The sequence below is a fragment of the Cordyceps javanica genome, chromosome 3 (genome assembly GCF_051103115.1).
Source record: "Cordyceps javanica chromosome 3, complete sequence".
Classification (NCBI taxonomy): Eukaryota; Fungi; Ascomycota; class Sordariomycetes; order Hypocreales; family Cordycipitaceae; genus Cordyceps; species Cordyceps javanica.
The window spans coordinates 2,292,048-2,313,705 of NC_139297.1; the positions used below are offsets into that span (position 1 = coordinate 2,292,048).

At 52.1% G+C, this 21,658-nt stretch overlaps 4 protein-coding genes across 4 annotated transcripts; 2 read left to right on the forward strand and 2 right to left on the reverse strand.

Annotated features, from left to right (window-relative positions):
- Positions 1 to 195: 195 nt before the first annotated feature.
- Positions 196 to 3,031, forward strand: V2A60_004903 (condensin subunit BRN1; the record flags this gene model as incomplete). Its single annotated transcript, XM_083256217.1, has 4 exons — positions 196 to 260; positions 361 to 949; positions 1,004 to 2,629; positions 2,729 to 3,031. The coding sequence occupies 4 exons, from the start codon at positions 196 to 198 to the stop codon at positions 3,029 to 3,031; spliced, it is 2,583 nt and encodes an 860-aa protein (XP_083112343.1).
- A 797-nt stretch (positions 3,032 to 3,828) lies between these two features.
- On the reverse strand, positions 3,829 to 5,710 carry V2A60_004904 (uncharacterized protein; the record flags this gene model as incomplete). The annotated part of the gene is made up of 7 exons (XM_083256218.1): positions 3,829 to 4,007; positions 4,066 to 4,776; positions 4,834 to 5,085; positions 5,142 to 5,196; positions 5,251 to 5,436; positions 5,493 to 5,526; positions 5,592 to 5,710. 7 exons carry the CDS (start codon positions 5,708 to 5,710, stop codon positions 3,829 to 3,831), a joined length of 1,536 nt encoding a protein of 511 aa, XP_083112344.1.
- Positions 5,711 to 13,861: 8,151 nt separating this feature from the next.
- On the forward strand, positions 13,862 to 14,796 carry V2A60_004905 (uncharacterized protein; the record flags this gene model as incomplete). Its single annotated transcript, XM_083256219.1, has 3 exons — positions 13,862 to 14,227; positions 14,376 to 14,395; positions 14,577 to 14,796. 3 exons carry the CDS (start codon positions 13,862 to 13,864, stop codon positions 14,794 to 14,796), a joined length of 606 nt encoding a protein of 201 aa, XP_083112345.1.
- A 1,204-nt stretch (positions 14,797 to 16,000) lies between these two features.
- On the reverse strand, positions 16,001 to 19,958 carry V2A60_004906 (uncharacterized protein; the record flags this gene model as incomplete). Its single annotated transcript, XM_083256220.1, has 2 exons — positions 16,001 to 19,044; positions 19,100 to 19,958. 2 exons carry the CDS (start codon positions 19,956 to 19,958, stop codon positions 16,001 to 16,003), a joined length of 3,903 nt encoding a protein of 1,300 aa, XP_083112346.1.
- Positions 19,959 to 21,658: the final 1,700 nt, after the last annotated feature.

Consider the following 21,658-nt stretch of genomic DNA (forward strand, 5'->3'; position numbering starts at 1 on the left):
TCCGCGCGCCACTCCTTGTGCGCCACTCTCGCTCTGTTCGACCCTTACCGAAAGGGTACTTTGTTTACTTTGTTGGTGAGCCTGAAAACCCCAAGGCAACACCACTACCACTTCAGCGGACAGACGCGACAAAAGGCCCTTGGCCGACAAACCACTCTGAATTCCGGCTGAAATTCCCCTCTACCTTCATTCACGATGCCGCGCGTCGCTCAGATGCCGCGCTCGGCCGGCTCCAGATCCGTGTCGGCGTCACTCAGCTCGTAAGTCCATGTCCATCGCGTCGCATAACAATCCAGCCCCTCACCGGGATCGCGCAACACGGCACCGTCCAGACATTCACCAAAGACGCTCACAACACAGTATCCCCCTCAACGATGACGCCGAAGAGCGCGGCAAACGCATACACTCTCGAAAAGCCCTTCATGAGAAGCAAATCAACCAGCTCAAGGCCGCTGCGTCCAACTCGCGCAAATCGAGCCTCGGAATCGATGACATTGAAAATGCAGCGCCTGGCTCCAACGCCGGCACGCCGCGCGCTGCCCGTGGCCTCGATCTCTCTGATGATCCCATCATGATCAACGGCGTCAACCTCACCCCGGTCAAGCGCGTCCCCATTCTCGCCAACTTTGAGGAGTGGATGAAAATGGCCACCGACAACAAGATCAACGCCACCAATTCTTGGAACTTTGCTCTCATCGATTACTTTCACGACATGTCTTTGCTCAAAGAGGGTGATGGCGTCAACTTTCAGAAAGCCAGTTGCACTCTGGACGGCTGCGTCAAGATTTATACAAACAGAGTCGACAGCGTCGCGACCGAGACGGGTAAGCTGCTGAGCGGCTTGGCCGATAGCAACAGCAAGAAAAAGGCAGACGGCGAAGACGGCGCCGGAGATAGCGAGGACGAATTAGATGAAGATGGCAACGTTAAGAAGAAGCCCAAGAAGAAGGTGAGAAAGCGACCCAGCACAAGGCGCGGCGCTCTCGCTGACCAGACCATGTAGTCACAACGCTCCGAAGCCACACTAGCACCCTCATTCACGTCACTACAGCTCAAGAAGTTTGAGCTGGAGTTTTCCGTCGATCCTCTCTTCAAGAAAGCCTCGGCCGACTTTGACGAGGGCGGCGCCAAGGGTCTTCTCCTCAACCATCTCATGATCGATTCCCAAGGTCGCATCGTTTTTGATAGTAGTGACGACACTGACGTCACGGACCTCGCTGGTGACAAGAAATCCGAACAAGAGACCGAGGTTGATCTCGATGAGGACGAGGAGAATCTGGAAAGTGACATGTCACAGCTTCAAAGCGACGTTGAGGCGCTTCGCATCGAGGAGGCTGAACAGGAAGATGACCCGCGGGATATCGAGATTGATCTGACTGGTCTGCGACAGCGATATTTTCCCGATCTGAGCCGACTCGAGGAATTTGATGTCTGTCCCTCGCTCAAGAACTTCGAGCTAGGCGATCCTTCCGGGTCCATGGATATTCCCTTCCTCAAGGCCCCTGAGGACTGGCGTGGAGACGAGGATGGCCGCCTGCCTGGAGCATTTGGCGACAACTCCGGCATGCTTATTGATGGCGATGCGCCGATGGGTTTTGACGACGACGATCTTGGCTTGGGCAGCTTTGACATTGGCGATGACGTTGCCTTTGGCGAAGGCGGTGAAGCATGGGCAAGAGAGGCAGCTCTGGAGCCCCAAATGCGCGTGTACGATAATCACATGGGAGGAGAAGATGGCGCTGAGGAAGATGAATACGATGAAAATGGCGACTATGTCATTGCCGTCTCCAATCCTCAAAGCGCCGATAAGATGCACCAAGATATTCTGAGCTTCTTTGACCAGGCGCTGCAGAAGAACTGGACCAACGCTGAGCACTGGCGCATCCGAAAGATCAAAGACACCAGCAAGCCTTCCAGTGACACACCCAAGAAGCGCAAAGAAAAGGAGCCATTCGAAGTCGACTTTGGCTCTGCGCTCGATTCGAGCCTGACCGACGCCCTCTACACACAAGCTGCAAGTAACACCACCATAAGTCTAGCCAAGAAGGACTGGAAGTCCAAGTCGCGCAACCTGCTGCCCGATGACAAGCACTTCAACTCCAAGTCGCTATTGAGCCTATTTCTCAAGCCCAAGGCGCGCCTCATCCAGCGCAGCACTGGCAACCAGCACGGCTCGCGCCGCATGTTTGGTGCCGTCGGCAGCAACAACGACATGGACAACCAGCCCATGGGCGAGCTCGACGAGGCGTTTTGGGCGCAGCAAAAGGCGCCCGAGGAAACGGCCCTGCCCGGCGGCGACTACGACGCCAACTTTTTCCAGGACGACGCCCTGCCGTTTGCCGGCGGCGACGATGACGATGACGACGACGACATGGAGTTTGCCGACGCCCAGGAGCACCTCGGCGGCGCAGGAGCGGACATGGGTCTGACGGAGAATGTCGGCGGCGTGACGGCCATGTTTGGCGGCGACACCATGGCGAATCCCATGGGTGCCTTTGGCGACACTCTCGTCGCCGCTACGCGACGCGTGCGCCCGGAGTACGTGCAGTATGCGCGCGTGGCCAAAAAGGTCGACATTCGCCGTCTCAAGGACGAGATCTGGAAAGGCATGGGCCTCGAAGCTCTCCAGGTAAGACCAAGCCACCCACCAGTTCCCGTCATTTACTGTTTACGCCACTCTATCTCTCTCTCTACGTACTCTTATACTAACCCAACCGCGACTACACAGACACCGCCGCCCGTGCCTCCTTCCGAGCCCGCCAGCCGCCGCTCCCTCTCTGAGCAGCAGCAGCAGCAGCAGCCGCCCGAGGACGCGGCGACGAACCCGACGCTCAAGTTCACAAAAGTCATGAACGACCTCCAGCGCGTCTACCCCAAGCCCGCCATGAACGACATCTCCACGTCGTACTGCTTCATCAGCCTGCTGCACCTCGCCAACGAGCGCGGTCTCATCATCAACACCACCGAGGACCTCAGGGAGCTGGAGATTCGCAAGGACTGGACCGCCGAGGTTGTGGAGGGCGAGGCGTGAAGAAGGAAGGACAAGTTGTAAACAAACAACGACGGTCCGCGGGCATCGCCCTACCCGATTATCATGACAGCGTGGCGTCACCAGCTGAGAAACACTAGAGGGGCGCGAATGACCTTTTGTACAGTGATGAGTATCTGTTGAGCATTTATTTTCTTTTCATGAGAGCAAAATATTTCTTCTATTCATTCCAATTTTTTAATTAGTCCTGCCACATCTCCCTCTCTCTGTCGGTGATACAAATGGCAAGCCACTTGGCTCTTAACCAGCACTCAATTCAAGCTTCTCATTCACTCAAGTCATTCAAGTCATCATCAATTACCTATATACATTTTGTAGCCCTCATCAGCCGGAAGCTGGCAGCTAGGCGCTTGCGCCACGTTCGCTTACTTGCAATTTGTTCGTGCTCATGTGTACCAAAAAAAAAACAAGCATCATTCTCCTTTTTTCGTCCAAACCAAGACATCCCATCCAAACAACCGATATTAACAAAGTTTCGAAATAAACAGATGGCAAGTGCTCCAACAAAAGAAATCTACGCTGATATGTGAGCAAATAACATAAGCAAGCCTCGCCCATATGTTGCCCGACAGTTTCCAAAGGGCATCCATCAAACAGAAACATAGCACCTGAAACTCCGAATTCATACATCCGCTAGTATAATAGAAAACAAAAACGCCGTGACTTCGGGTTGAATTATGCCAGTATGAGGGACATATTGGCGTAGTACAGACTGTGATAACACGCAAAACTGCGTCCACGGTTGCTGGGCTAGCAAGAATTAGTTGGATAGCTCGCTCTCAGCGACGACCACCTCGACGGCCAACAATCTCGCCGGCTTGAAGCAGGGCGCTCATGCCATCAAAGCGCCCCTTCTCGCCAGTACTAATAGGAGATCGTTCAGTCGTCATGACCACATCACCGTCTCCGGACTGTTCTGTCTTCATATGACGAAAAGTTGGCGAATTGGATAGAAATCCTGAAGGGAAACGGTTAGCGACAGCTGATCACCACTGGACACAAAGCCTCCGACGTACCATAACCAGGTGGTCCATGAGTGTGTTCAATTGGACTACTATTGAGCATATTGGAGCCCCTTTGGGGAGCTCTAGTGTAAAGCTGATTTGATGACTCCTGGCTGGAAAGGAGTGCATGGATTGGTAGTGCGCTATCGGCATTCGGACGAGAATCGGGCAACTTCGAGCCTCCAGAGCGCTTGACAGAATCCTCTCCTGAAAAGGTGATAGGCGAACCCATCCCCATCGTAGGCGATCCGGCTGGGGCAAGTCGTCCCGCGATGCCCTGGTGATTATCTTTATCGAGCATATCAGAAAGCGATGGCAGTGACTGAGGCATCTTGGAGGGATCTGAGGGATTCGAGCGATCATACCACGTGGCAGAGTGCTGCGAATGTCGGCCATCAATGGGACTGTTGCTACCGAAATGAGAAGTCCGTGGCGACAGGGTGTTTTCGTCGAGCGAGTTTCTATGCGATAGTGCGGTTGGTGCAGTTGAAGATAATTGCGATTCGGCAATAGAGGCAATCGAATCAACTCGACGACGACGATAGGGCGGTGGTTCACTTTCTCTCAATCTTTCGCTGCTGCTCCCGCTTGCAGTTCCCGAGGCACCGCTCGATAGTGTACCGATGGTGCCACCGCTGGTTGTGCTTCCGTGGCTGCTGTCATGCCGAAGTCGGCCAGGCTCGCGCTTTGTGTCAACCCTTTGCCTTTTAGAGGCGTCAGTTGCTGTGATAGGGTTAGTAATGACGTGCATAAAACCAAAATGAGAGGCAGAATTCTTACGCAGGTGAGCCTTGGAGCCTTGGTTATGCTTATTCTGTTTCTCCTTGAATTCTTGGAGATACTGAGCGTACCTGCGGTACTCTGGAGTCTTCTTGTATTCGGCAAGGCTTCGCCGATACTTGTCCTTGGCAGCATTGGCCTGGTTCTCGTATGATTCCCGTTCTGCTTGGTCCAAGTTTTGCCAATTTTCTCCGACGAGCTTGGCAATTTCTGTAAAGGAAAGGTTATGACTCTTGAGGTCTTCTCTCATTTCTGTGAGAGGCAATGGTCAATTCGTGGCCATACACGAAGGTACGAGCGAAGCTTACTATTTGAAAAGAGAACATAGGCAGAAGGTGGCCGCTCAGGGGCATTTTCATCTGGCTGTTGCTAGTTAGAATGGTCGACTAGATGGGAAATGACGGCACAGACACATACCTTAGGATGACGCCGATATTTTCTCTTGGTTACACCATTCGTTGACTCGGAGCCGGCTTCCGAGCGTGTAGCGCTCTCTCGTCTCAGTTGTTGTTGCTTGGCATCCTCTGGACTGGATTTCAGTGTCGAGACCAGAGAGACGCTGGGAGCAATTCCCCGAGCATTTGCAATACGTCTTTGAAGCTTCTAAGCTTTTGCATTAGCAGGATACCAACAATCAAGGGCATTAGTTGGATACTTACTCGTCGGTGGCCCAGCTTGACTCCAAGCGCATCTCTGTTGGTAGAGTTAATCCAACATGAACTGAGGTTTGCGAGCAGGTTATGATTCTAATCACTTACAGGTCAGATTCTTGGATATCAAGAATCGTATCCCAAGAGTCGAAGCCCTGATCGACAAATGCATCGAGGTAATGGGCAAGGCCCAGCTCGGCGAAAACTGACTCAAGCTCTCGAGGCATACAGTCGAGTTTTTGAGTCTTGGTGGTAAAAACAGTGGCAGCTCAATCACCAGATGATGAGTTTCTTATTCAAAGATTGATAGGGAGGTAGTATATCGACGGCCGGCATTTAGATACAAAATGGCCGAAACCTCAAAAGGCGAAGTGAGAGGAGAAGAAATCGAGAGTGCCGTCTATAAATCTAGGTGTCGCTGAGCGACAGCGGAGAAGAAGAAAGGCGACAAGGGAAACCCGAGGTCGAATGTTCAGCTCAAGAGGAAAGAGGAAGCATGAGAAGAAGCTCCGGTGGATCGACAGGCAGCACAAAGTGGCAGATAGTGCTGCAGGGTTGACGGGTGTGTGGCGTATCTGGTTGGTAGTTTGGGATGCAGGGTGTGAATGGAAGTGCCAACGGGGGAAGTAATGAGAGCGGCGCGTGGCGGGAGTCGGTTGGCTGTTGGTGATGACGGGTCGTTGACGTTGCAGCGGGCGTTGCGGTTGGTTGGTGAGTGTGAGGCCGGGACTGGTGAGAGTGAAATGACGTCAAGGATGACTTGGAGACGAATAAGATGAGAAGACGCAGCGTCGAGGGAGACAAGCAGTCGAAAGGTGAGTGAGTGAGAGCAATCGAAGGTGAATGAGAGAGAGAGACGAATGAGTTAAAAAGGGAAGTTGAGTCGGTCTCTTGTGGTATAATAGTCAAGATGAAATCGAGGGCGGCGCGAGTGCGTTAGCAGGCGTGCGGGTGTGGTACGGTAGGTATTGATTGCGAGTCCGTTTTTAATGGCTAGTGTGAAGGAAATGGAGTTTGTGACGCAATAGAGCACTGGCGATCCCAGCCAGGTGTGGTGTGTGGAGAGTGCGTCGAGAGGGTAGGGCAGCAAATTGGACAAGACAATCGAGATTTGGGTTCCGCGTGAGAGAGCCTACAGGTAGATGAGGGCCAGAGGCAGATGGATGGGCATGCCGATGGGGAGAAGACGGGATTCGAACGGCTGAGTTGGCGAGGGGCGAGGGAGAGGAGAAGGATAGGCAATGGCGAGGTGTTGCGAGGAGCAAGGCGAGAGACGGCGGATGGGAGATGAAGATGCGAAAAGATGGCGGGCATTGGGAAGAAGGGGAAAAGAATGAAGGGGAGAAAATAGAGAGGCCGAGCTGGTGGGAAGAGCAGAAGAGCAGAAGCCGGCGACGAGGCCCAGCACCAGCAGTGCAGGCCCGGACTGGTAAGTCGGAAGCGTCGTGGACCTCTGAGAGGTCAAGTTACTGGTCGCAGCGACTGTACGGAGTACTACTCAGTGCTAAGTACTAAGGTAGGTAGCAGCCAGGCTCTAGTGTCTACCTACTAAGGTAGTACTCAGTATGCAGAGAGACCGGTCCCAGTTGCGCGGGCAGCATGATTGGAAGGTTTGGTGGAAGCTAGAAAGGGGGTGGGAGGCGCCGCGGGAAAAGGAGGGGGCGTGTGTGTAATGGCTGGGTGCGCAAGTGTACCTGCGTTTACCAGTTTGCTAGTTGCCAGTTTGCTACTCCGTACAGTAAGTAAGTAAGTAGTCGTTACCCGCTGGAGCTGCGAGGAGCTGTCAAGGAGTTTTGCCAGCTGCCAGAGCGTTTTGCCAGCTGCCAACTTTGTTTGTGCACTACCTACTTACTTACCAGGTACCTGGTTAATAAATTACTTAGCTGACCTGCCCAAGTACTTAGGTACACAACAACAACAATATCAACAAGGACAAGCAAGTCTTTCAACCAAATAGTGCCCGACAGCTCGCAGCTGGCGAACTGTTTGTCCATGTCCGTATTGTCCTATTGTAATGTGATTCCGTGCAAGTCTATTCCATCTGCTCCACATCAATCACCGGCCAAAAAGTCTCTCCGGACCTACTTTGGTAGATGCACCATTGCTCTTAACTTAGTATTTCAGAAGCCGGTCCAGTCTGTTTTACTTTGGCATCACCTACGCCAAAAAAAAACGGTGCTTTCCGCTACAGTGGATGCAGCCTGCCCCCGCTAGTGGGCTGTTCCTACCACGCCTAAAAAAAATAAGGTACCCATGTAAGTACCAAACCTACTCAGTACTCAACCGAGTTCAAAGGTAGGTAAGTAATGGTGAGTTGTACCATACCCGTTCACCACTCCTCATCCCAATCAACTCCGTCAACCGTCCTGGCTATAATTATCTCACTTGTGAAAGTCTCGACTGACAGCTTGGCTCTTGGCTCTTGGCTCTTGGCTACGCGATTGGCCATTGCAGATCCCGTCTGCACATGCGCTTGTAGCGAACTTCCGTCACACCACACACCCGAGACAACCCCGGCCACTCCACGAATCCGTCTTTACATGGCAATGACGGATAAATAGCATGGACGGCAATATGGTAATATAATAGTCAAATGCTGTTTATTACCAAGGGGTTTGGCCATTTTTACCCTCGACTTGTGGTGCTCCCTCACCCCTGCTCCCATAGAAATTGCCCCCCTACCAAGCGCGTCGGGACACGCCGTCATGGCCTCACCGGGCACACGCATATCCGAGTACCTGTGTGGTTCCCATTGTGTGCTGTACAAGCGCAGTTACATGTACGGATTCGTCTTGGGAGGGACGATGGACAGCGCCATGTCTTTGTCCTAGAGCATCCTCAATTCCACGAGACTGCTGGATGAACCGACAGCGGACACGCCAATGAAGTTGAAAGTAGAAGCTGTTATGAGAGAGAGAGAGACGGGACAAGCATCGTCTCCGTGCACAATATCAGTCCGCCCCTACTATACTCACGGCTCACGCAAGTCAAGTGCGACCTAATCATAAGTAGAGGCGTTCACTCTTTAGCCCAGGTCAACGAGATGTGGAGGAGCAAGAGGAGATACCACCGTCAATACCGCCAGCCTGAAGCAGCTACCCAGCTACCCACCAGCCCCCACACGACGCCGTTGATGCCCTGAGCTAATGACGCATTTGCATAGGGAGCATGGCATATACCAAGTGGCTAGCCAATCAGCGCCTTGCCAGCTCGCGAGGAAGCCAACCCAGGCGGGCGTGATGATCTCATCATCGACCAAAACAACAACCAGCTTCATCATGAAACAGGCAAGGATGACACACAGGAACGCACGGGATATGATGGACACGATATCAATACCAAGTACAGGCACAAAAAAGAGGTGGACCGCCGTAACAGCTCTCACCGGACATAATGCGCCGGCAAGCGCCAGCAACAGAGCAGCCGCCAAGTTTGTGCCAATGACGGTCTTGATACGGAGTATCCGTACACACGAACCACCTATGTATGACATGGGATGGAAAATGCCAAAGTCGTGTACTGAGTAATCCATTCGCGGCTTAGAACGGTGCAAACAAACAAGGCACCGATCGATATTCGACTCTACCACCCTATTCTCTCGATCCCCACGTTAGCTTCACATGTTCCGCCATCGACGCTACCGTCTTCTTCCTGCCCACATGGAGAAACAGCTCGCGCTACAGCATCGTCGATGACCCCATCCCGGCGGACTAGGTCCATGTCAGACACTTCCGTTTGTTGCTAGCGGTAATGCACAGATTAGAAAATGGCACGCCTAGGCACAAGCCCAAAGCCTCATCGCGTGAAGTTGGTTCAATCCAAAGCACTACTCAACCCGGTATCCATTTCTTCGACTCTACAAGGGGGGGGGGGGGGGGGGGGGAGGGCGTCGACCTTATTCTGCCTTCTTCCCCTCTTTTCTTTTTTCTTCTCTTTCCTCTTTCTCTTTCTTTTCTCCTTCCTTTCTTGCTTTTTTTTTCGACTACGCTGGCGCTAGTATAATGAAGAAGAGCCTCCTCGGCAAAGCCGCGCATATCAAAATCTTGGGAGGTAACGCCATTGTCATGTCTTACAAGCCTAATAATAAGTAAAGCTTTCGCCACTTCCTCTGATATGTCTGCCGCATGCGCCATCTGGCCAATCAGTTGCAGAGTGCGGGCCGGCTCGAGAGAAACAGAAAAGCAAAGTGACCTCGGAAGACACGACACATGTCGTATGCAGAGCATACTGGTAGAAGCCATCCAAATGTCCTGGAGGATCCGTGATCGGCGATGTCTTTCAACATGATATGGCTAGCTGGCTCTGAGATGAAAGTAAGCAAACGGCTCGCCGCTTTCCGACCTTGCTTTGACAGAGACTAGCTTGCCAAAGGCTAATATGCTCATTGGGTTTGCGATGTTTTTTATAGACTTGCCCTATGAACGGGGCTTGCGGGTTTATTTCACTTCATCTAACGCTGGGGGTGTTTTTTTTCTCTTTTTACACTTTTGTGCTATGGCAATGCATGGACAGAGCCACTGTCGGCGGACGACAAGCTTTCAGAAAGGGAAGGGGTGGCCAATTTGAAATACAAAGTCAACGATCTCGATGTCGCTGAACTAGGCAAGCTCACGACATGGGGCAATGCAGGTCTAGTGGTACAAAGTGTGCCAAAAAAAAAAGGGCACAGGAGAACTGCATGTTTGGTGCTAGACGTGGCAGCCAGCAGGGGCATGAAGGGGAGGAGTGGAGGGAGGGTAAAATGCGGGCGGGCCAGCCTGCCAGCAAAGTATCAAGCACATATGCTCAGTACTGGCAAGAGACCTGTTGATAAGTACGAATGCGCGATGGCGTGAGTGAGCGAGAGGTCGAGGCGGTTGTTTGTGTATGAGCGATGCGTGTAAGCAATGCAAAGGATAACTACTTAGGAAGAAGGGGACTGAAGAGGCAATGGGGCAATGAGGTCACTGGGTACCGTACTAGCGACAAAGGAAGGGCAAAGGCAAAAAAAAATGAAAATAGGAAAATGAAAAAAAGAATCGAATGTTGCGATGGAGGGTTCGACTTTTGCATGCCACAGAGACGACAATCCCAGCAACAAGTGGCGCTAGTTGTCTGCCGTGCCCATTGACTTGTCGCTCTCGGATCGAGGTTTTGGCGTGGACATCGAGAATTGGCATGCGTTGATGCCCCAATACTGAGCATCCCCGAGGTTCAAGGTGTGTGTGGTGGGGTGCAGCGTTGAAGGGTGTGTGTTTAGTTGGCGGGCTGTTGGATGTTGTTTGGTACTCTGTACATTGTACTTTTGTAGGTAGTTACTCGGTTGTCGAATTCATCTGCCCTGAGCACTGGTAGGCCCATTTCAAACAGCCTGTCTTTTTCTCTCTTTTTTTTCTCTTTCTCTCACTCTCTCTCCCTGTCTCTCAACCTTTCTCTCGCTCTCGCTCTTCGCTACTCTACGGAGTACCAGTTCAACCATGTACGGAGAACTGATGCCATCCTCTCATCTCGCTCACTCACTCACTCACGACTTGACGACTACTCAGTACCCACCAAGCCACCGCCCACCCACTCTTGGTCTAAAGTATTTAGTTAACTTATAGTAAGTAGGAAAGGTTCGGAGCACGCTCCGTTGCCATTCTCCACCACATGGCTGACTTGTATCATTATCACTTAGTTTTGATAGACTAATAACAAAATCTCATCCGTCCAAGCAAAGGCTCTTGCTCTGGGGATGACCGCAAAAATATCTTGCCTCTGCAAGACCTCACCCTCTTGATTCCCATCTCGGGCAAAAAGCCTAACCACTTACCTATCTTGCCTCCCTGCCTTTTGCTTTCCCGCCCCCCGTATGACCGTTGCTTCGAGATTTACCAGATCAGCCATCACCTGTCCTGATTAGCCCAGCATCCATCCCCTCCTCTCCCACCCAGGAGACGACCCGGCCTTGGGGTCATGAAATATGCAACAAGTATATTGCATGCAAAAGACGTCAATCTTGCCTAACCCCTTTCTCCCTACGCACCCCTCCCCCCTCATTCATTGGCAAGCCTCATGCCTTCCCCCTGTCCCTCTACCATCCCGTGCCATCCAACTCCGAAGGGCTTTCATCACTTAGTATTGCTTCGCGGCTGAATGGCCTCATGTTGCTCATGACCGCCACAGCCTCCTTAATCACCACACTCTAGACCCTTCTTTTTTGCTTGGCCACATCCACCTGCATGGGAGGGCAGGCAAAAAAAAAAGGCAAAAAGAAGTTTAGTTCCTCGGTTCGCGTTGCACTACTTCTCCATTGGCCTTACTTCTGGTTTGCCGTTTTGCTATCCAATCTGGCTCAAGTATATCCTACAAGCGTTGTTGCCATGGCATGGTCCATCATCATCAGCATATGCAGCCCATATATGACAGATGGAGCTCCAACAAAACCCCCAATATGTGCAAGTAAGCCTCGCGTGTACAGCCGGCTTCTGACAAAGTGCTGCATTGCATCGTTACTTTGCCAGTATATCATCATCCAACACAAACACACTCCCTCAGGTCATCTGCGCAGTCCGTCACCCATATTCGCGTCACGTCATGTTGACTGCTTCCTTCATTTACACAACCACCACCACACGCATCATCAGCAGCTCTGCTTGCCCTCGTTCGGGTTTGACGGGCCAGAAACAATGACTCGTTGGGATCAGCAGGGCTAGCGCATCTCATCCTCCATTTCACCGTGCCACCTGCCACCCACACCCGTCTCTAACTCAACATCCCATTACTGTATCAGAAATGCCACTCTGACGCAACCACAACGTTCGCCGCGCACGCCCCGCCGGGAAGGTTTGGCGGGAAGAAACGAACGTATTCTGTCCTTGGACAAAGCACATGCGTACTGGTACCTTGCAGCCAAGCAACCAAGCACCTCCTCCGGGTCAGGGGAGGGGGAGGGCGGACCGACCTTCTCTCGCCACCCCTTTACCCTCCCATACCCGGCTACGGCGATCGACCATTTCCGCCTTCATCGACGGCCCTGTTTTGACACCTGGCGCGTTCCCGCCAAAGAAAAAAAAAACCCATTGCCTTCTGCATGGAGCGCTTTATTTTTCCCCATTTTCGGGTTTGGACCGTTTTAAACTTTGCGAGTCACGGCGCTCGGGAATACGAATACAAAATATGAAACGGAAAACCATAAGAAGAAGAAAAAAAGGTGTGATGCGACAGAGGATGCGATGGTCTCGGCCAACACAGCGCCACCTCGCTTCCATACACGAAATCACCCCTCGCGGCCGGCCGCTCACCAGCTTCATCGCAGAGCAACAACAGAACCGCGTGCTCATATTGACAGCCAGAGTAGGAAAAGAGAAAACGTCACCCATGGGATACATACAAGGAGTGGCTCGCTGCCTGTCTCGGCTCTGACACCATCCCACCCTCTTTTCTGACGTCCTGGATCGTTGATCGTTCAACAAGACCACGCCGTGGCAAAACAGCACCTGCCCGCTGCGCCGGCCTGCCATTTCTCAACATCTCGATGCGCTCGCCATCACGATTCAGCCTGTTTTCTCTGACTACCGCATCCCAGACTTTCGCTAATCCCCATGTCATCCATCCATCCCACAACGTAACCACCATGGGCATACACATCTCGATGCCCTTCCCAGAGAGGTCCGTGTACCAGCTGCATCTGACCTATCCTGCGAGGCGTTCATCCCTTTCTTTGCTTCTGCGCGTTGCTTCTGCCCGTGATTCCTCCGTCTTATTCTCTCTCGTCATTCCCGCACTAAAGAAGCCGGAGTGTGTTGCTCGGCTTGCCATCTCTTCCTCCTGCGCCATCCCAGTCATGGCATGGTAAGACCGGCACGGCGGGCAAACGACTGCATCGAGATCGGTGCTTCCCATGTAACCAAGATTCCGAAACACGGTGTGCTTCAAAGACACCCTCGATCAAGGGTCAGTATTGTAAATAACTAACCAAAAATCAAGCATTTTGGCCATAAAACTATCCCAATATATCACTCGTTCTCTAGACATTGGGAAAAATGAGAACCTTTTGATGCATCTTTCCTTCGAAATGAGCAAAACTGAAGTTGTCGCTTTTAGGAGAATCGTGGTAGCTCGTCACAAACTGGTCGTGTTGTTGCCCTCACTGCCTACGCCGGGGCCGAGGGAGCTCTAGGGTAGGCAACTCTTCACGCTCAACACGGATCGATCTGAGGACCTCTTTTGCGATAAGGCAGTTGATTTGTAGCTGAAGCCTGGCTAGAAAGTTCAACTGTGGGTTCTCATTTGAGATTTTATAATCATCAGACGATTAATCTGCGATGAGAGGCTAAATTGCGGGAAAAAATACTCCATTGGTTCCACGACTTTTATTAGTCCTTTGGCCGTACTCTGCACTTATCATCACGTGAGAAATGCCTCAAACGGCCGACCACGACAAGCTTGGCTTGCCGGTCTTGACGGAGCTTATTGATGGCGTCAATGCCGATAAACGTTCAAGGATCAGCACAAAAACGACTTTAAAAAAATCGAGCCTCGGGCAACTTGGAAGCAAAGAAGAAAACGTAAAGATTGCAATCACAACTTTTGCTTCCAGCCTTCTCTTCTCAAAGCTCCGCCTTGTCTCGCTCGCGCGCCTCGCGAAGCGCTCACAGCACACAATTCCGCGCGAAGACGAGGACGACGCCGGGGGCGACGACGCAACGCAAATGACATTGCAAGGCAATAACGGTGGCGAGAGGCAGGCCGCGTCGGCGTCTGACCCTCAAGACCTAGCAAAGGTGTGTGTGTGTTGAAACCCCTCGTCCTCCTGCATGGCGTTTTCTGTCTTACAAAGGGGCTTTGATCGGAACGATGAGAATGAAAGGAGACTTGTGTGTGGTTTTTTACTTAAAGGAGAGACGAGTAAGACTGATGCGCGCATTGTAGGCATACCGTGAGATCACAAAGTAAACATAATCCCCCACACCCTCCTCTCTCTCTCTCCCCCTTACCCCATCTTTCGATCCTTGAGAAATAATGGATGAAAGAAACAAGTCGCAAGTACAGAAAGGGTTGAGATATCAAAAGGGAAAAAGAAAAAGCGTTGCTAATGCCAGGGGCCATTGTCGCAAAACAAAAAACGAACAGGGGCGAGCAGACGGCCACGCAGCTCGAGGCCAACCTCACAAATCTCGAGTCCAAGCTCGACGCCATGCTCGCCGCGTTTGAGCAGCAGCAGCAGGGCGGCGCCGCGGCGGGCCAGGGAAGCAACCGCGGCAACGACAGCGCTGGCGACAGGGACGGCAAGACGGGCTCCTCGGACGACGACGCCGCCGGCGTCGGTGCCGGCAAAGACGCTCAAGGCTGACCCTGTTTTTTTACTCTCTCCGGACTACCAAAGCCTGCCTTTCAAAGACTGAATGAGCATCTACACATACAGAGAGAGAGAAGGAAAAAAAATAAACCTGGATAGGTACGAGAGACAGACACTTGGAGAGGGAGGGTTCGAGTTACAAACGCACGACAGACACTAAAGATCAAACCATGTATATGAAGAGGCAGAGTACAAAAAGATATTCAACTTTATAAGTGCTATTGGAGAATCAGGAGATGCTACCTTTCTTCTGTCAACCATAATGCTGTAAAAGGGGGAAGAAGGTAGGGTGGCCAACATTTTGCTTTAAACCACCATAAAAAAAAGAAAAAAAAAAATAGCAACGAATCGCCTATGGAGGAGGAGAAAGCGGCGGAATGGAGAAGAGATGAAAAAAAAAGAGGCAATCTTTTGATTATATAAACCAAATGAGGAATTTGTCATGTTGTAAAACGAAAGACAACCTACAGGGACCTCCCATGTAACAAAAAAAGCAAAAGAAAAAAAAAAGCGCACTCTCGCAACCAAACTGAATCAACGTACTAAAACACATTTATAACAGATGGAACAACAAGAGAAAAAGGGAGAGAGAAGACATAAAGAAAAAAGAAAGAAAGAAAAAAAAAAAAAAGAGGTGTGAAATGCCAACACTGTCCATCCACCGTCTCCAACACATCCTTGCACTCATGCTGAGATGGACAGCCCCGTATTCCCTGACTAGACGGATCATCCATCGCCTTGTCACCTGAATAGTCCCCTCGCTGTTCTTTATTTTTTCCCTTGTTTTCGTTTTCCCTGCTCTCTCTGGACTTGGACTCTTCCTGGCTTGCGAGAAAACAAAATTATGTATCGTAGCCGCCATAATGACCGATTTCCACAAACACCAAAACAATCGTAGTTAAAGTACAATAGGAAAAAAAAAGGTGTACCTTTTGCTCAAAGGCCTTTCAAGCTTCATTTGCCCTCCTAGGTGGCATCGTCGCTTGGCGGGTGGAGAGGTTCGGAGGGCTTCTTATCAACGGGCATTCAAGAAACGTCGTCATTGCAAATGATGAGAGAGAATATCCGCTTTGCCATGCTGCCTATCAAGCAAAAATGAATAAAATAAAATATAAAGTGAGATGAAAAAAAAAATCCCTTGGTCGTAATCAGATTCCGCGCATTCATGTCAAACATCTTTGGAATACTCCCCACCGCTCTAGTTGGAGAGTCTCCGGGTATCAGCCATTTCTTGACGTGTTCTCGATATTGCGTCTTGTCTCGACGAGCCCACATCGGCGCCATTGGCCTCGGCCAATTCTCTGGCCCTTATGGTCTCTCGCGACGTGAAGGAGCGGCTCTCCATGGCTGGACGCAGCAGCCCGCTATCCTCCTTGTGTAGCGACGAGTTTACGTCTGCCTGCATGGCGAGCAGCTCACGCTCACGATTCTTCTCCAGAAGTGGACCTCCAAGTGTCGCACACTTGAGAATGGTCTGGATCAGTTGGTTCTGCTGGAGTGGTTTGGACAGGTACTCGTCCATCTGAGCCTGAATGCACTTCTCACGATGGCCCATCATTGCGTGGGCAGTCAAGGCAATGATGGGTGTACGATGTGAGCCCATACTGCGTTCGTATTCGCGGATCTTGCCGGTGGCCTCGAAACCACCCATGATTGGCATCTGAACATCCATCAGGATGACATCGAACTTCTTCTCCTTCACTGCCTCGACAGCCTCCCAGCCGTTTCCTGCCACAGTGACCACGTGGTGATACTTCTCCAGGATCTTGACGGCTAGTCTCTGGTTCACAGTGTTATCTTCGGCCAGCAGAATCTCAAACGACTTGGTGTTGTCGGCCAGGGTTGGCGTTGCTCGATTCTCCAACGCAGGAATCATGCCATTGCCCAAGTCAATCAGCTTACATGGCGTGGTCATGCAGGAGGAAATGCCCAAGTCTAGGCACGACTTCAGGCTAACATGTACGACGGGGGCAAGTAGAACAATGGGAAGATACTTGAAGTCGTCGATCGCGCGGAGTCTGCGCGCCATTTCAATGGAATCCACGAGTATGGCGTCATACGGCAGAGCGCCTCCGGACTTGAGTCTTGTCAGGGCAGAGCTCTTCTCCGAGTCGACCACAACGGGGTGCATGCCAATCTGCTCCAGCATGGCACGAATCTCAATGCCAGAGCTGGATTGAGCCTTGTCGACAAAGAGGACTTGGTGGCCGCGGTATGGCTGCAGTTGCTTGTGAAGACTGTCCGTATCGTCCGAGGCAAGCTTGACACGGCAGGTGAAGTGGAATTGACTGCCTCGACCAGCTTCACTGTTGACCCACAAGTCACCACCCATGAGGTTGACCAACCTCTTCGAGATGGACAAACCAAGACCTGTGCCACCAAACTTGCGGGTCATGGAACCATCTGCCTGTTGGAAAGTGTCGAAAATGAGGTCCAGCTTATCCTTAGCGATGCCGATACCCGTATCTTCCACGACAAATTCAATGGCGTACTGGCCAGGCCCGACTTCCTCGTCCAACGTGCTCTTCTTTATTATGAGGCTGACCTCACCATGTTCGGTAAACTTGATGGCGTTGCCCACAAGATTGAGGATGATCTGCCGGAGACGGAAGCTGTCACCAACAACGTGATCGGGGACGGAACTGTCGACCTTGTAGGTGAGGTCGAGGAACTTTTCGTTGGCCTTGACCGCCAGGGTCTTGAGCGCATTGAATACGGTGCCACGTAACGTATACGGGATCTCTTCAATGACCATTCTCCTGGCCTCAATCTTGGACAAGTCCAGGATATCGTCAATGATCGTCAGGAGGCTGTTTGCAAGGTTATTGACGATGTTCAGCATTTCCCTTTGATACTGCGTCAAGTCGGTATCCAAAGTCAGTTGCGTCATGCCAATGATGCCGTTCATGGGCGTTCGAATTTCGTGAGACATGTTGGCGAGGAATTCGGATTTTGTCTTGTTGGCCAGTTCGGCAGCCTCTCTGGCCTGCGTGTTTCGCTGGATACTGTCTCGGAGATTTGATATCATCTGGTTGATCTTGCGCTTCAGCTCGTCCATTTCGCCGGATGCCTCGACATCGACCAGCTTTGTGAAGTCTCCATCTGTAGCTAGGTTTGTGATATCGGAGAAGGCGCGCACTTGGGTTGTCAAGTTGGCAGCCATGGTATTGACGTCTGTCGTGATTTCCTTCCATCGTCCGTTCAATCCAGCGATGTCAGCTTGGGCACCCATCTTGCCGTCGACACCAACATCCTTTGCGACTCTCTGCACTTCGTAGCAGAAGCTTGAGAGTCGACCAACCATGTTATTAATGGTTTCCTTTAGAACTTTGATTTCTCCGTTTGCTTCGACATCAATGGTGCGGCTCATGTCACCGTTGGCAATGGCCTGCGTGACGGCCGAGATGCTTCTGACCTGTACTGTGAGGTTGGAAGCCATGGTGTTGACATTTTCGGTGAGATCTTTCCATTTGCCCTCGACGTTGGCGACCTGGGCCTGGCCGCCCAGAGTTCCTTCGGTGCCGACCTCGCGGGCGACCTTGCTGACTTCGACAGCGAAGGTACCGAGACGGTCCACCATCTGGTTGATTGTGTTTTTGAGTTCCAAAATTTCACCCTGGACCTCGACGCCGATTTTCTTGGTGAGATCGCCCTTGGCGACAGCTGTTGTGACTTTTGCGATTTCGCGCACCTGAGTTGTCAGGTTCATGGCCATACCGTTGACATTTTCGGTGAGATCACGCCACGTGCCCTCGACGTCGTGAACGGTAGCCTGGCCACCGAGTCGGCCTTCGGTACCGACTTCTCTGGCAATCTTTGTGACTTCGCGGGCGAACTGGGAAAGCTGGTCGACCATGGAATTGATGGTGGACTTTAGTTCGAAGATTTCGCCTCGGCAATCGGCCTGAACCTTTTGGGTGAGATCACCCTTGGCGACCGCCGTCGTGACCTCGATAATGTCACGTACTTGAGTCGTCAGGTTGTTGGCCATTGCATTGACGTTGACGGTCAGATCGTTCCACATGCCCTTGACACCTCCCACATCGGCCTGACCGCCAAGAATGCCCTCGGTACCGACGTCTCTGGCGACGCGTGTGACCTCAGAGGCGAAGGTTCTAAGCTGGTCCACCATGGTGTTGATGGTTTGCTGGAGCTGGAGAATCTCTCCACGAGCAGGTCGTTCAATTTTTTTGGTCAGGTCGCCATGAGCGACAGCGGTAGTGACGGAGGCGATTTCTCGGACTATGGAACGTTAGAATTGGGGTAGCATGGAAATGCGCGAGCACATCAGACTTGCCTTGATCGGTGAGATTCTGGGCCATGACGTTGACATTGTCGGTGAGTTCCTTCCAGGTTCCATCAACTCCACCAATACGGGCCTGGCCACCGAGGAGACCCTCAGTACCGACTTCACGGGCGACACGAGAGACTTCTGATGCAAAGATTTGCAGCTGATCCATCATGGCGTTGATGGTGCGTTTGAAGGTGGTGATTTCGGGGTCCATTTCAACGGTGTTCATGCGGACCTTCATGGTCAGATTACCACGGGCGACAGCGGTGATAATTTCACCAATTTCGCGCAGAGCCTTTTGGAAGGCCTCGTTTGCTTTTTGGTGCTTCCATAGTTCTCGTTCGAGGGTGGCGACGCGTTCCTGCTCGAGGACCTCGAGAGCACGCTCCTGAATGTGTTTTTGCTCAAGCAGTTGGGCGTTGACACCGGCCAGCTCTTGACGCTGGTTGTCGAGGAGTTTGGACTGACCGTCAACGTGCTCACGAAGACCCTCGAGCTGCTCCTTTGTGATGTGGCCGGTGAAGCGAGAGCCGTCCAAGCCGGGGTTGGACTGAAGCAGCTTCGCCTTGGCGGCGCGGGCGGCCGGGGAGACGGTGGGATCCTCGCCAAAGACAGGGTCGTTGAACTCGTTTGGGGTTTCGGGAAGCGTTGCAGACGGCGCTGAGGCGGCTCTCCGTTCAAGATGAGCGATTCTAAGGGCGAGCTTTTGCAGTTCAATTTCGAAGTATTGCTTGGCAGTGGAATCCTCTCCAGGAAGCTTGATCTTGGAACCAAGGGACACGGTCAACGAAGAGGCCGTCTTGGGATCGGCGGCAAGAGAGGAGACGACCTGGGCAGCCGCGGCGAGGACAGAGTCGTCAACCATGTCGCCGGGCGAGACTGCTAGGGCGCAGTCTGAGGCAAAACGGAGAGTTGCTTATGTGTTGACAAGTCGGAAAGGAAAAGAGAATTGATGATTTGAGGCTGAGATGGCGACAACAAGGAGCCCTCGGGGCGAATGCACGACGAGGCGTCGTTCAGTGTAGGGCTATACTCGCGGGTGGTTACAGTCGAGAGCGACAGAGGCCAAGGCAGGCTAGATGGCAAGGGAGACCGCGGAAAGAGAGAGCGAACAAGAGGAAAAAAAAAGAGAACCGAAACAAGGGTGCGCAATGCACTCTCAGCACGATCGCATCCTTTGGCTGGCGAGAGAGGTAAAAGGGAGGGTGCGTCGAGTGGTGAGAGGCGGCTCGAGTCGAAATCGTTGAAAAGGGAAGTGCGCGCGATTGGGCGGAGAGGAGGGAGGGAATGAGGAGAAGGTGCTCGGGTGCTCAGTGGTCGGTCGACGGTGGCGGGCGAGGCGTGGGCGGGCGGGCGAGCGAGACACTGCAGGAAAAAACAGCCGCGCAAAGGGCCCTGGAGGGGAGACGGAGACCGGGCAAGGGGCCCCAGAAAAGAGAGAGGGAGAGGGAGAGAGAGGCGAAGGCGACTATATGAAGCCGTGAGATGCCGTTGACGCAGCTGCAAAATGGCGAATAGTTGATCAAAAAGGACGACGAAAGAGAGGAAACAAGAAAAGAGGCTGTAAGTAGCGGTCGCGAGGCCTGGGAATCCCAATTTGAGTGGTGTAGACTGGTTCGACCTGGTGGACTTGGTGGGCGTCGAGGGGGGGGGAGTGTGTGGACGGACAGGCTTAGTATCTAAGGGAGCCACTGAGTCTGGTTGGTTAGGAACAGGCAAGGCGGCAGGCGGGCTGTAGTGGTGGTGGCGGGTGGGCGGGCGCGTACTGTGCGAGTGGAGCACCTTTACTGTGCGAGATTGGCTGTGAGTAGAAACGAACCAGCACCCACTACGTACTGACTTACTTACCTCTTCCTAGGTAGGCTGGTAGGTTAGTAGGCAATTGAATAGGTAGGTAGGTAGGCGGCTAGGTATTTAGATACGGTATTTAGGTAGCGGTCAGCCAGTCCATTTGGTCGCAGGATCGTTTCTAATCGCGAGTCATTTTTCCTTTTCTCTTTTCAACAAAACTCTGACAGTGGCTAGAAATACTTTCAACAATGAAAGGTCAGTAGTCTGCGTCGTATCTTGTGCTGGTTGGTGGCTTTTTTTTCTTCTTTTCTTCCTTGTCCTTTTTTTTAGGCTTGTTGCTAAGTATCAGTAGTGCGGAGCATTACCGCCGGGCGGGCGTAGACATGTACTTACAGAGAGTTACGCATGGAGACATGGAGACGCAGAACAGGCGAAGCAGGCAACAAACGGGCCGCAGTTGCTGTTGCCGACACGTTGACGAAACCCTACCCACGAAGGCACAGGTTGCTTGAGTAAGTACTTACGGATACTTACCAGTAGTTGCCCTACATTACTTAGTACTTATGCTGGAAAGTACTTACTCGCGGTACTGAGGAGGCACGTACGTAATACTTCGATACTGGTAAGTAACGGCAGAGCCAAACAGGTACCTACCAAGTGTCCATAGTAGATGGCTTCCAGGTTCATAACAATTGGATGGCACTGCACTGCTGACTCTTGACTAAACCATACATGGGCATTTCTATAGCAACTCCAGAGTGCAGATTCTTTGAT